At 40.7% G+C, this 14,749-nt stretch overlaps 1 protein-coding gene across 1 annotated transcript in view; it reads right to left on the bottom strand.

Moving 5' to 3' along the window:
• LOC132449500 (uncharacterized) overlaps positions 1-14,749 on the bottom strand; it is a 55,829-nt gene that overhangs the window by 37,441 nt on the left and 3,639 nt on the right. Inside the window, exons 3-6 of the mRNA XM_060041162.1 lie at positions 11,936-11,971; positions 11,473-11,523; positions 11,180-11,245; positions 9,902-9,964 (exon numbers count right to left, since the gene is read on the bottom strand). Coding sequence (XP_059897145.1) covers positions 9,902-9,964; positions 11,180-11,245; positions 11,473-11,523; positions 11,936-11,971 — 216 coding nt within the window. The remainder of the gene's footprint in view (positions 1-9,901; positions 9,965-11,179; positions 11,246-11,472; positions 11,524-11,935; positions 11,972-14,749) is intronic.

Here is a 14,749-nt window from a genome sequence, read left to right on the forward strand (position 1 = left end):
CATCACAAACCTAAGAAGAAATCAGGTTTCTCAAGTCAACGTTGACACAGGCGTTACCTTACAGAGATATTTAATATAAAGCTCACCAAATACACTCATATATACTCGACATAATGCCAAAACAGAAAAATGTGTCAAGCAACTTAAATATAAAAAAGCATGAGCTAAAACCTCAGATTTGCACCCCTAACTTTAAACACATTTACACATAAACTTACCATTCCTTTTAATACGGTCTCACTGTAGCCAGGGATGTTTAATAAGAACAGTTCTAGGCCGACTTTTTTACATTACCCATCAGTTTAGTCTCTGACGCCCTCTAAAGGCTGTCTAAATACTAGCAATTTCATAAGATATGAAGCCTCCTTCATCGATACGAGACCGTAAATATTTGCAATTTATGATTAAATGTAATAAACTTTGGTAATTTGTGATTACCGGTAATTAATTGTACATCACTTTTCCCTCTGATAACCCTCATGTGAAAGAGCATTCAGCAATTATTGATAAAAAAAAATGTGTTTCCATCTGAAGGTAAATATGGATTATGGACAATAACAGTTTTTTATCTTTTTATATATTCATCATTTCTACTGCTGGCTGCTGCTGCTGGCTATGTTTCATCCCGTACACATCTGAAGTCGTTTTGTTATTAGCTTGTTGGTTGACGGTGGCGTCCACATCACCAGCCTTCTCTCCACATCTGGGAGAGGCCCTCACTGAGGAGTAGGTCACTGCATTGCTGGAACCGTCCTCAACCTAAAGGGTGGCATGGAAGGCGTATGTTGGACCTCCGCCCTGATCTCCGTCCACACTGAGATACTGTGACACGGTCAGGAGTTGTGGAGTTAGACGCATTAGATTCATATACCATAGTTATTGTATTATGCTCAATTAAATTACTTTCACCCCCTTTTTATTAATATATGCCGCATCTTTATGCCATGTCATAATTACATGGATAAATTGTGTGTGTGTGTGTGTGTGTGTGTGTGTGTGTGTGTGTGTGTGTGTGTGTGTGTGTGTGTGTGTGTGTGTGTGTGTGTGTGTGTGTGTGTGTGTGTGTGATAAAAGGATGAATAAGTCTCACCTGGTCATGAAGGCCTCCTATGACTGGTAGGGTGTCCCTGATAGAGTTCAGACCCTGCACCCAGTACAGGAACCCAGTTACTCATCAGCTGGTCTCACCAGTGGTGGGATCCCCAACAGCTTTTGGCCAATGACCCCATTTTTAGATCAGAACCATTTTGTGACCCCAACACATTTTATGCGTCTGCTAACTCTTTATCCCAATCAACATCTTTTCATCATATGGAAGTCCCAGTGGATTTTCCTTGTAGTAGTTTCCTACAAGGTTGGTTATGTTTGGTGTGTATATATGGTTATGTATGGTGTGTATATTTTTTATTTTATAATAAAATATGTATTAAATATAAGTCATCTCCCACAACCCCAAGTGGGGACCGACCCCGAGGCTGAAAACCCTGGTTTACACAACCCAGTGGTGATAATAACTGACGCTATAATGCAGTAATGATGCTGTTGTAAACTATATTGTTGTATTAATGCCATTTGTTAGCATTATTATTTTGTTATAAGCAGACTTTCTATATAACTAGGATGATAGAATAGGCCTGCAAGATAGTCTAGTGATTATGGTGACTTCCAGCCAAAAGCTTCTGGATTTTAACCCCAATGTCTAACTATAAGAGGACAATATCCCTACCTACCCCTTAATTATCTCAGTCGCTTTGGATTGAAACAGCTGTTTAAATGACTGAAAGTAAGTTCATGTCCTTTATAAATGATTCAGATTCTTCATCTCAACACAGCCGTGCTGCAGATGTGTTGTTTGGTCAGTGGTTCCCACGCTGCAGACCTTCATGTGTCAAAGCGTAAGGGGAAGTCATTTTATTTTTGTACCTCGCGGTCAGCGATAGTCAGATTATTAACACTCATGCCTGAGGCCCCCTTGAGTTATAATGCTACATTGTGTAGCATTATAACCACGGAATGCCCCTCTACTAATATTGAGCTGGATGGTTTTAATGCTATTTCTTATTCAACCAAATAGTTTAAGTTTTGTGTTTTAAACTCACAATGGTTGTGGTGTCCTTTGGCCTCTTGTTTCCTGTGAAGAGAAAGCCACAGTGAACATTTCCATGGCGATATAAACGGTGTGTAGACAGATGTAGACGTGACAACATGATGGTGTCAATGGTCTCCTCTCACCTCTCCTTTTATGCCAGCGAATGAGGAGAACCAGGCCCACGATCAACAGGACCGCTGTACCCAGCGCTACCCCTGCAGCTAACCCTGGGTCTATAGGTCCACCTGAACACAGGAAGAGGTTACCTTCCTCTGGTTCATAGTCGGCAGGATCTCAGATGAATTAAGAGCCTACATGGGTAGACCTATTTTGGAAACCATAGAAAAGACTAAAGGTTAAACAGACATACGCACAATATTTGATGATAGAATACAGAAAATTATCCTAGTTTTTATAGAGGTTGACCCAAATTTGAACCCCACGTTTTCACCTTTATGAACATGTGTACGTTCATGTCCTTCGATATCTCACAGCCGTTTCATTTGCAGACGTGTTGCTGTGGCCATCGGTTCACATGCGGCTGGACATTCATCTCTGTCACAGCGTATGGGGAAGCATTTTATTTTTGTCTGTCTGTCAGATGACTCAAACTACTGCTCACTGTGGACAGCAAGGCTTCTTATAGCGAGTGTTCTCTCACTTCCTCAAACCTCTTTACTCTCCTCCTTTTTCACGCGAGGGATTATTAGATACAGACTTGGAGTGTTAAAACTTATTGTAAAGTAAATCGTGTAGAGGGCAAAAAATGACATTTCCTTGTTTGTAATGGCATCTCATCAGTGATACAAAAATATTATAGTTTACCTTTGCTAGCGCTTAATAGCATAGGAAGTAGCCCACATGTGAAATGCTTTGCCTCTGATCTCAAACCATTAAGTTATATCGTCTATTTTTGTTGAACATATTTATTGAATATCAGGTCAATGTCATTACCAAATGATAACATAATGAACAATGCTGATGAGCAGGCCTGTTGTATTATTTTCAGATACAACAGGCCTACATATTTTTAATTGCTCATCTGAAACCTAAGTAGAAAGCAGGTTTCCCAAGTCAACGTTAACACAGGCATTTCCTTACAGAGTTCTTTAATATAAAGCCACCACACACACACTTAACTCACTCTACATAATGCCAAAACAGAGAAAGTTGTCATGTAGAACAAAGAAACTCAAAAATAAAAAAAGCATGAGCTAAACCTCAGATTCACACCCCTCACTTTAATCACATTTACACACTGTAAACTTAACATTCCTTTTAATACGGTCTCACTGTAGCCATGGATGTTTAATAAAAACAGTTTTAGGCCTACATTTTCCCATTCCCATTAATTTAATCTATGGCGTCCTCTAAAGGCTGTCTAAATATTAGCCTTTTCATAAATGCTTTAGTAGACTACTTTACCGATACCAGACGTGGAATTTGTTTAATTTATGATTAACTTTAATAAACTTTGGAAATTTGTAATTACCGGAAATTAATGCTGATTCCCTTTCCCTCATGTGAGCAAACATTCATCAATTATGGACCAAAAAAATAAGTTTACACCTGACGGTAAACATTGATAATTGACCGTTTTTTATTCTAAATTCTACTGCTGGCTGCTGCTGCTGGCTTTGTTTCATCACATACTCATCTGAGACTCCTAACTCTAGAAGTTAGGAGTCCTAGCCCTGTGACGGTGGTTCTGTAGCAGCCCAGCTGCAACACAGGAAGAGTTCAGGTTAAGAGTTTCATTCGAGGGCGGCAGCAGCTCAGGAGGTAGAGCAGGTCCTATGGAGACTGGAAGGTTGCTGGTTCGAGCCCCTGCTCCTCCAGGCTCAGTGATGAGGTCTCCCTGAGCAAGACCCCTGACCCAACCCTAACTGCTCCACGACAAGCTGGCTGTTCCCTTGAGGGTTGACATGAATGTATGAGCGGCTGAATGTGGTCCAAATGTGAAGCACCTTGAGCGGCTGTAGATTCGGAAAGCATCATAAAAATTGGCTTTATCTAATTTATGGAAAAAATGAAAAGAACAATTTCTATAGATAAATAATAGGAAGCTAGATTACAAGATAGTCTGTGATATGGTGTCCTAATCGCTAGACTACGTTCTGGGCAAAAGGGTCCAATGTCAAACTACACAAAGCGTATATCTCTACCTGCTCCTTATTAATGTAGCTGAATTCACTCCTCCTCACTTTGGATAAAGGCAACAAAGGTAATACGGTTGAAGTTATGTGGTGTTTAGAAATGATGCAGCAGATCCGGCCTCTCAACACAGCCGTCTGTAGAGGCGCTGCTGTGGTCCGTGGTTCCAGGCTGCACCATGGAACCAATCCTCTCTGTCTCAGCATTAGTGGAAGCATATAATTGTGTGCTGAAAACGCTCTTGCAAATACTTTGGTGTCAGACATCGTTCGATTATGAACACACATTCATGTGGCCACTATGAACACTACAAAAGTTCAACGAGTAACACAAATAGACATAAATATAAGATATTACATTTTGTGTCATGAGGATGAAATGAGCACCCAGGCACCCAGACTCACGTTCCTACAGTGTCACACTTCACTCAGTCACTATTTACTCAATTTTGATTCTAATTGAAATATAATAACTAAAACCTCCTAACCTCTTAAAAAATGCCGCAAAAAGTAATTGCAGCACTAAATGCAAGTTTCATGATTTACAATTTTCTTTTTTTTTTCTAGGCCCTGGCACGTATTAAAGGGGAGTAGTCTTTCTTCAGACGAGTAACAGACAGACAATAAAGTACTTTGAGAATTCATACACTCCACTGATTGTCCACTGTGCAGATGGACTTATTTGGTTACATAACAACATTTCTGAGTAGTTTGTAGTGACATGTGATCAATGAAATAGAAGATGCATAATGTTGTCGATGCTTTGTTTGCTGGGTGCATAATTGACAATGTTTTAAAAGTCTAATTTTATTGAACTGAAGAGGAAACATCAGTTGGCCTATACTCGGTTACCACTTCATCTTAGATTATAACAATCCAAGATCTATGGTTCGCTTATACTAGTGCTGAATAGCATAAGAAATAGCTTACATGTGAAACACTTTATCTTTGATCTGAAAGCAATGGTTTTGTCATGGTCTGTGTCGTGTTTTGGTGTGTTTCCCTGTGTTTCCCTCCTGTGTTGATTACTGCTCCCTCCCCTAATGTGTCTCAGCTGTTCCTCGTTGCGTTTGTTACTTAAGCCCTTGTCTTTCCTTTGTTCCTGGTTCTGTCATTGTGGTTGGTTGGTCCTGCGTGTTCTCTGTAGTTACCTGTGTTCCCTTGCTCCTTGCTCCTTGCTCCTTGCTCCTTGCTCCTTGCTCCTTGCTCCTTGCTCCTTGCTCCTTGCTCCTTGCTCCTTGCTCCTTAGCCTTTTGGCGGAAATAAAGTGCAGTTTTCGTTACCCGTCTGCATCTGGGTCCTACCTGCCTGCCTGCACCCACAACCTGGTTTGCCTCTTTTTGTCAATTATATTTGGCTCTCCTCATCCATGCTTGACCAAAATGTAAGATCAAAAGCTTTTATATTTCTGTTACATCTCATTATGAACTTAAAACGCAAAATGGAGAAATCAGAATATTTTTATTGCACAGTTGAAAGTACATCTCATTTACATTTGTAGCCTATATATCTAACGCTTAACAGAATATGGTGTTTGGTAGAACAAGAAAACATTTAAATAAAAGAGCTTTAAAATAGTCGTATTATTATATAATTAACCTCACCAATAATGTTGGCTAAATACTTTTGTGTTCATTGGTCCGTTTATTATTTTTCATATATTTTGTTTGGTCTCTGGCGTCCTGTCAAGGACAACATATCAACTCATTTGAAAAACATGTTCCCATCACTTACATTTATGAGAACGCATTCAGCAATTATTGCTCCATGGATTTTGTATTCATTTCATTATTTTCGTTGAGTATAAATGTCCTCATGTATGTACAGCCCAACCGGTGTTAAGGACTACCGAGTGTAGACCTACTGCTTGTTGTGTAGGCCTAAATGCTTGTTTAAGGACCAAGGGAAACAAAGTTTGTTCAGTCGGTAATAATGCATCTGAATACAACAACAATAAGCTATAGCTCCGACCGCTTCCCCCTGCTTCATCACGTGTTGTCCAGACGTTTGTCATTTTGACATTTGGTGGACGGTGACAAAATGGACGCCCGTGTCTGCAGTGTCCCCAGCACATCTGGGAGGGGCCCTCCGGTTGTCATAGGTAGCCGCATCGCTTAGTTCACCAGGATCCTCTTGGTCCTGTAAGAACCAAAATACATATTTTTTATTAAATCTGAATCTCCATGAAATGTCCCTTGCAGGGTTTGTCCTTTTTACAACGTATTTCCTCATTTGTTTAATGAATGTTGGTAAAACTGTACCAACAGAGACATAAACAGACTATAGTAGGCTATTACCCACACAAGAAAACACAGTCGCTCAAACACTGTCCTCAAAGCTACTCCCGCTGCTTTCTGCTCCCTCTTTGAGCCATACTTTACGAAAGTTAACTGGTGTTGACTGGTGTGACACAGACTTGTACCCATACAATTTATTCACCAATTTACACATTTCATGATATGGAAAATTATATTTTATTAGAGAAGCCAAGCCAGGAACATTTCATGGAGATTCAGATTGAAATGTAAACCTTTTAAATGTTGCTCTGTTGACTCCCCCCAACCTTCTCTGTGTCTCAGGTCCATGTGAGACCTGTGAGGTGGGCGTGGCTGAGTCTATAATGTTTACCTGTGCTGAGCCTACTGCCCTCTGCCCACCACGCTGGACCACAGAGGGGCCCCTGGGAGCCCAGTCCAGGTCCATATCCACAGTGTGCTGCTGCTACACATTCACATGAGAGAAGATGGACTCCTTAATCCCACAGGGGAAGAACTAGAGATAAAAACCTTTAAATAAGAATATAAAACAGAAAAATATACAGAAAGTAGATCTTATACACACAATAACATTAGGGTAATTAATGTGTGTTGCTGGTAGACATTAACATAAGAGAAGATAAAGTGTACTTCATTAATCCAAGGTGGGAAATAAGGGAGACTCGGCAGAAACAATAAGTGTGTGTGTGTGTGTAATGGGTGAAGGAGTCTCACCTGGTCACTGGCCCCTGGGCCGAGGCGTTCTCTGGCTGGCGGGGCGTCGCTGGCAGAGTTCAGACCCTGCACCAACACAGTCATCAGTTACTGCTGCTCACATCCCTCTAGCAGCCACCGCCCTCCAAAGGGACCGACCCTCTACAGCTATCACTGCAACGCATCGACATTAGAGCAGCTACAGGAAACTGTGCTACGGCACCTACAGCTTAAAAATAGACTAGACAGAGTTCAGAGTAGCCAATCAGAAGGAGATCATTCAAGTGGTAGTTTAAAGAGTAATATATCACATTTCAAAGAGTTTTCTAAATCCCAAAACGACAACTCAACAAAGTGCATTGTAGACTGCTAGAGCTGCTCGATAATCTCAAATCAGCAGTAGTCTCTTCCTTTTATATTGCTAAGCCTCATTAAACACCCCACCCTCCTTTACTGCAACATTTTAAATGTTATTATTACTAACATGTTGTTAAAATGGAAGCAGCCTCTGCTAACATTGACCTGCTTAGTGTGGATCGTTGTAATATTCTCCACTTGTTGAGCAACACGGTAAATAGAGAACAAGTCAACCTGGCCACGAACACAACCTGTTACTGTAATTCATCCTCTTTGGTCTTTAACTCACAATGCACTCTTCTGTTGCCGCCCTGTTACCTGGTGGAGAGAAAGCCACAGTCAGTTTCTCCATGGCGATAAAAACAGGTGTGTAGATGGAGACGTGACCACAAGTCAAGTTAATTAAAGACTATTAGTAAAGCCCTTAACTCAGTTACAGTCCCAAAGGCCTTCACAGACCCACACTATATAAGACACCCCCTCGCCCCAAGGACTAGACTTTAAGCCTTCTGGAGGACAAGGAAAACGGCACAACACAGAAATAGGTGCTGCTGTTTTGTTTAATGTTGTTCACTAAATAAAAACTCTTTGTGGCAACCCCTCTCTGGCACAGCGCCCCTGGAGGCCAAGGGGGCAGGTTGTGGAGGTGGTGTACCACCGATTCTCAACAGATGGCGCCAGTAAGAACATTGGTGCCAAACATTGAAATGCGGAGCACCTGAGGAGCGTGTGGTGGAAGCATGCTTTAAAAAGCATGCTTCCACCACACTCATTCAGGGCTCTCCTGGTTCGTGTGTGCGGAGTGACCAGTCTCGTGGGTGACGTGATTCCACCCGGAGGAAGAAGACTGTGAATTCCTCCAAAGCTGAGTTTTGTTTGCTTTGATAGATAAATAATTTATGTTTGAATAAAAGTGCAATTTTGGCTTTAAGTAAGCTCCAGGTCGTGTGCTGATTGGAAGGAGGCGGCTCACTCACCAAGACGGGTTGCCACATCTTCAAGACAAATTTCTCTCTCTCTCTCTCTCTCTCTCACTCACTCACTCACTCACTCACTCACCCACCCACCCACCTCTGGTTCTCCACCAGCCAATGAGGCGGAGCAGAACCACCAGGGTCAGGACGGAGAAGCCCAGCAGCACCAGGACCCGCAGTAGGACCCCCGCTGTAGGAGCTGCAAGAGATCACACCGACCTCCATGAGCTGATGGTACAACGCCTTGAGTGGTTACAGAGGGTGATGGAGGCCATTTACCATTATAACAACCAACATGGGGTTAAGTCTGAAACCACAGAGAATTAAACAGGCTTTATACATAAATATTAGGATGAAAGAGGGTTGGATGGTCTACCTAAGGTGTACATATCTGGCCATGGTCTGCTATTCAAAATGACTAAAGGTTAAAACCGACACACTATAGAAACGATTTGATGATGGAACACAGAATATTATCCTAGTTTTAGAGGTTGACTCCCAGCCAAAAGGTTCTGGGTTTGAACCCCAGTTTGTCGAACACATTTTCAGTTCGGAACACATTTTAACTTTTGTGAAAATGTGTTCAGAACTGAAAATGTATATGTTCATGTCCTTTAGAAAAGATGCAGTTTCGATATCTCACAGCCATTTCATTTGCAGACGTGTTGCTGTGGCCATCGGTTCACATGCGGCCAGACATTCATCTGTCACAGCGTACGGGGAAGCATTTTGTGTGCTGATGAAGTTGTGAAAACGTTGTGTTAGATTATCAGATCATTAACACACATCCTATGGCCACTATGAGTCAATAGATGTAAATATATACAGCTCACTTTGGTTTCTAATTGAACTATAGCCAAATAACTAAAAACCTCCTTACTATAGGAAAATATTTCATAACCATTGAAACAATAATCATGTATTTTAATGCAGATTCCACCTCACTTATTTTAACAGCAAAATAATAGCCTACCACAAGACAAATAGCAGCACTAACTGGAAGTGACCCAATTGACTGACCTCCACTACCAAGTCCTCAGAGTTACATGATGGATAAAGACACACACATAGATAAAGCAAATAAAACATGAGCTCAGATTCGTCTTGTTCCCAGGCTACATCCCACCCAAACTAGTGTGCAGACAGGCTGCAATGGTTGTGGTTAATGAAGCAGGCCTACGTCACTGGCCAGCGCTGTGTTCCTGTGAACCTGAAGTAGGAAGTGTGATGGTTTCATAGGGTTGGCTGTGGTGGTGGTCGGACCGTTATAACACATATGTTGATGATTTACATGACCTAAATCCACAGATTAAGAAAGAACACCATTTTGAAACACAACACAAGATAGAGATGAAATACCGTTGGGTGTACGTGGTGTTGGTGTTGTTGGGGGCCTTGATGTTGGGCTGCTGCTGGCTGCTCCTTGTGGATTAAACATCAGCGACAGAACAAAGAGAAACATGGAACAAGTCGTCAGCTACTTGTTGAGGTGTTTGACTCCCAGATAAATTGGTTGTGGGTTATTGATGAAAAACTACTTTGATCCTTTGTGGTATGGTCGTCTCGTGCTAGGTATAACTAGGAGAGTGGTAAATGTTCAACACGTGGTTCATTCTAACAGAGACACGAGGTAAACAGGCTTGCGTTCTGGAGGTGGTTCATGAAGCCTCTCCCGAACACAGGTAAACAAACAGTTATATTGGGAGTGGGCGGAGCGGTTAATAGGCCACGCCTCCATGTTCTAACTGACCCAGGTAAACCTTTGGTCTGTCTGGGCTTAAACGGAAATTGCAAAGTGGCCATGTTTGTAGTCTTTAACTTATCTTTAAAATCGTTAAAACCTTATATGGTGTTGTCCATTATGTGGTAAAGAAACCATTCATAACTGTTGTTAGCTTGACATATGTCATCAGAAATAACATAGACTAAAGTAATTTACATCAGGGTTCCATCCCCAATGTCCACACTCCACAGCCTGACTGTCATGGAGTCCTTGAGCGAGCTGCCCCTAACCCCTTCCTGCTCCTCAATGACATGTGTCTGAACTCAGTGTTTATACACCTTGACTAAAGCATCGGCTAAAGTGACTCAACAGAGATTTATATAGTTAACTCTCATTTAGAAATTATGCAGATTCTGTTGCAACACTTGCTCATATGCTTTCCTGTGGTGAGTGGCTCTAAGTCAGGTCACACACGGACAGAAATTCTATTTGGTTTTGTAAGTATTTTAGCATGCAGAAGAAAGTGGGAAAACTTTTGTTGGTGATGCAGTGAGAGAACACATACCCAGGTCCGTGGTGTCACATGTTAATAAATTTGGTTTTGTCTCTGGCTTAACTATGATAACTCAAAACCTTTTAACTATATCAAAACACTTATCAACTCAGGCATCACTTGATGCAGAGTGTGTATCCAGCCTGAATCATGCCCCTGCAGACATGTTGTTGTGGTTAATAAAGTACATCTCTGGCCAGCTCTGTGTTTCTGTGAAACAGAAGTAGGAAGTGTGATGGGTTACTAGTGTTGGTTGTGGTGAAGTTAGATAGTTAGAAGACATAACATGATGCTCCAAGTCCACAGAGTAACAGGGATAGATAGAAACACACCATTTTAAACCATGACAGTGATAGAATACCGTTCAGTGTGTGTGTGGTTGGTGTTGATGTTGAGGGCCTTGCTGCTGGGCTGCTGCTGGCTGCTCCTTGTGGATTAAAATCAACATTTTAGACAAGCGTTTAGTTTTTATCAAGGTTTACAGTTATAACGGAAGAATGTGCGATTGTTTCATCATACTTTAGTGGAGATGTCAGAGGTTTAACAGGTTCCTCATGGTAGGCCACTCGTACCTCCCCTACCAAGTACTCAGAGTTACATGATGGATAAAGACACCATTTAGAAACATGTCTCCACTCGATAGAGATGAGCTACCTTTCACTGGTGTAGTGGTTGGTTTGGATGTGCTTGTGCAAGTTGTGCTTGCTACTCCATGTGGCAAAAACAATGAAAAAACAAAGAGAAACATGGAATAAGTAAACCATCACAATAACTTTTTCCAACAAATATGATTAAAATACCATTTGAGACAAGGGATGAGAGTTTTTTCCTGCTGATTGTGTGTGTGGGCTAGATTTTTTTCTGATTTATAAATGAAGTTTATGTCTAAAATGTAATTAAACAAAAAAACAAAACAACAAAAAATAAGATATATCTACAGTTATAACTGATGATTTTGCGATGTTCTCATCCTACTTTGGTGGTGATAATGTCAGAGATTATCATGTTCCTAATGCTGGCATGCATTCATTGATTCATCCACTACCAAGTCCTCAGTTACATGATAGATAAAGACACCATTTTGAAACATGGCTCCACAAGATAAGAGATGAAATACCTTTCACTGTGGTTGTGGTTGGTCTGTTTGTGCTTGCTGCTCCATGTGCATTAAAAGCAAAGACCAACATGGAATTACTAAACGTACGTATATGAGAATTTAAGGAATAAAATAATGTAATAAATTGTCTACAGTCATAACTGATATATTCAATGGGAAAGAAAAGAGAAATACGGTATTAGAAACTATCTTAATCACCCTTTTCAACAACTACACCAACTTCAAATCTATCCTTTTACAACAGGGTGGAGGGTTTTGTTCTGGTGGTGTGTCTGTGGGCCAGATATTATACTGATGAATAACTGAAGACCATGAGGCTTGAAGACTATACAAATGTAGCAAATAAATGAATGTAAGAAAATGTCTACAGTAATAAAGTTATCTTTAAACTGTTAAAAGTTAATCTTGTTGTCACACAGGATTCTCAAATCTCAATCAGAGGATCCATGACACTATATTCAAATATGAAATATTGAACCACTACACACGTCATATTTTTCGTAAAGTGTTTTAACCCAAAAGTGTTAATTTAGGGGAGTACATAAAGTATAAATACTCACTCATTAGTTTTACTTCATGCCGTGTATGCTCAACGGGTCCTCCTGATGATGGGAACCCTCTGCAGGCGTAAACACCTTCATCTTCCTTACTAAACTTCTTTACCTCCAGAGAACACTCCTTTGTAACATGTAGTCTTTCTTTGTTGTCTTCAGACTTAACCTTCCCTCCTACAACCAATTCTACAGACTGTCCATTCTTACTGAACTCCCAGGTAATACTGGAACAGTCACTCCGAGCCCCGCATGATAGAGAGACACTATCTCCAGCTACTAACTCTGTTCTTCCATGATCTGAGGAGAAAGTTACTTTGTTACATTTGTCATTGATTGGAAAGATATCTGTGAGAGAGAACATTCAGTTATGTAATGTTTAGCAAAATATACACCTTTTGATTTGAATAAATAACTTTAAGGCCATCAAACACAAACACCCACTGATAACTTTGCTAGTTTTTATTATCTTGTTTATTTGAAGTCCTTACCTTTGTATGACGGAGAAGCAACCATGTCTGTCTGTCTTTCGGTCTGTCTAATAGCTCAAACTACTGCTCACTGTGGAGAGCAAGGCTTCTTATAGTGAGTGTTCTCTCACTTCCTCAAACCTCCAACACTTTACTCTCCTCTTTTTTCACATGAGAGATTACCTGGTACAGACATGGACTGTAAAAACATATCAGTAAATTGTGAAGATGGACTTATTTGGCTATATAATAACATTTCCTATTTGTTTGTAATAACGTGTAATCAGTGATAACACAACAAGTGAAAAATACCATGGTTTACCTTTGCTAGCGCTTAATGGCATAAGAAGTAGCCTACATGTGAAACACTTTTCCTCTGATCTCAAACTATTGGGTTGTATTTATCTATTTTTATTGAATGAACAGTTCAATTTCATGACCAAATGATTGTACAACATGAACATTATGCAAAATGATGAGGAGCAGGCCTATTGTATTATTTTCATTTTGTTCAAATGTGGAAGTGGTGAACAGGTAAACAACAGGAAATTATATATTTTTAATTGTTCATCTCAAACCTAAGCAGAAAGCAGGTTTCTCAAGTCAATGTTGACGCAGGCATTACCTTACAGGGATATTTAATATAAAGCTCACCAAATACACTTATATGTACTCACTCGACATAATGGCAAAACAGAAAAAGTCAAGCAACTTAAATATAAAAAAGAATGAGCTTAAATTCGAACCCCTCACTTTAAACACATTTACACATAAACTTAACATTCCTTTTAATACGGTCTCACTGTAGCCAGGGATGAACAGTTCTTGGCCGACTTTTTCACATTCCCCATCAGTTTAGTCTATGGCGCCCTCTAAAGGCTGTCTAAATACCAGCATTTTCATAAGATATGAGCAAGTAGCCTCCTTCATGGAAACCAGACGGGAAATATTTGCAATTTATGAGTAACTTTAATAAACACGTTGGTAATTTTTAATTACCAGTAATTAATTGTGAATCACTGTTTCCTCTGATTACCCTCCTGTGAAAGAGCATTCAGCAATTATAGATCAAAAAATGTGTTTACACCTGAAGGTAAATATGGATTATATATATATATATATATAATGTATATATTCATCATTTCTACTGCTGGCTGCTGCTGCTGGCTCTGTTTCATCACATACTCATCTACAGATGTTTTGTTATTTTGCCCGTTTGTTGACGGTGGCGTAGTGTACGTCCCCACCAGCCTTCTCTCCACATCTGGGAGAGGCCCTCACTGAGGAGTAGGTCACTGCATCGCTGGAATCGTCCTCAACCTATAGGGTGACATGGAAGGCCGTGAAACAGAATGTGGTGACACGTTATATCATGACATGGAATAAATGTGATATGGAATGTTTCGATATAGCATTCCATGGTATCTCACACCATGACATGATGCTCTGTGCTGTGACGCTGCTGTGACGAGGTACGAGAGCCAGGTGGTGCAAGAGCCTTGGCATGATATATCACGACAACGTCTACGACATTCAACACAGCTGTTAATATCATTGACTTCTTGTGGTATGCTTCCACCAGGAGACAGTTTACCTGGGCTGTAGCCACGCTCCTCTGTCCCTCAGGCAGGACAATAGAGGCGTATGTTGGACCTCCGCCCTGATCTCCGTCCACGCTGAGATGCTGTGACACGGTCAGGAGTTGAGGAGTTAGACGCATTAGAATCATATTCCTTAGATTTTGTATTATGCTCAATTCAATTACTTGAAGTGGATAAATTGAGGCAGGACGT

This window comes from Gadus macrocephalus, chromosome 21, assembly GCF_031168955.1.
Source record: "Gadus macrocephalus chromosome 21, ASM3116895v1".
Lineage (NCBI taxonomy): Eukaryota > Metazoa > Chordata > Actinopteri > Gadiformes > Gadidae > Gadus > Gadus macrocephalus.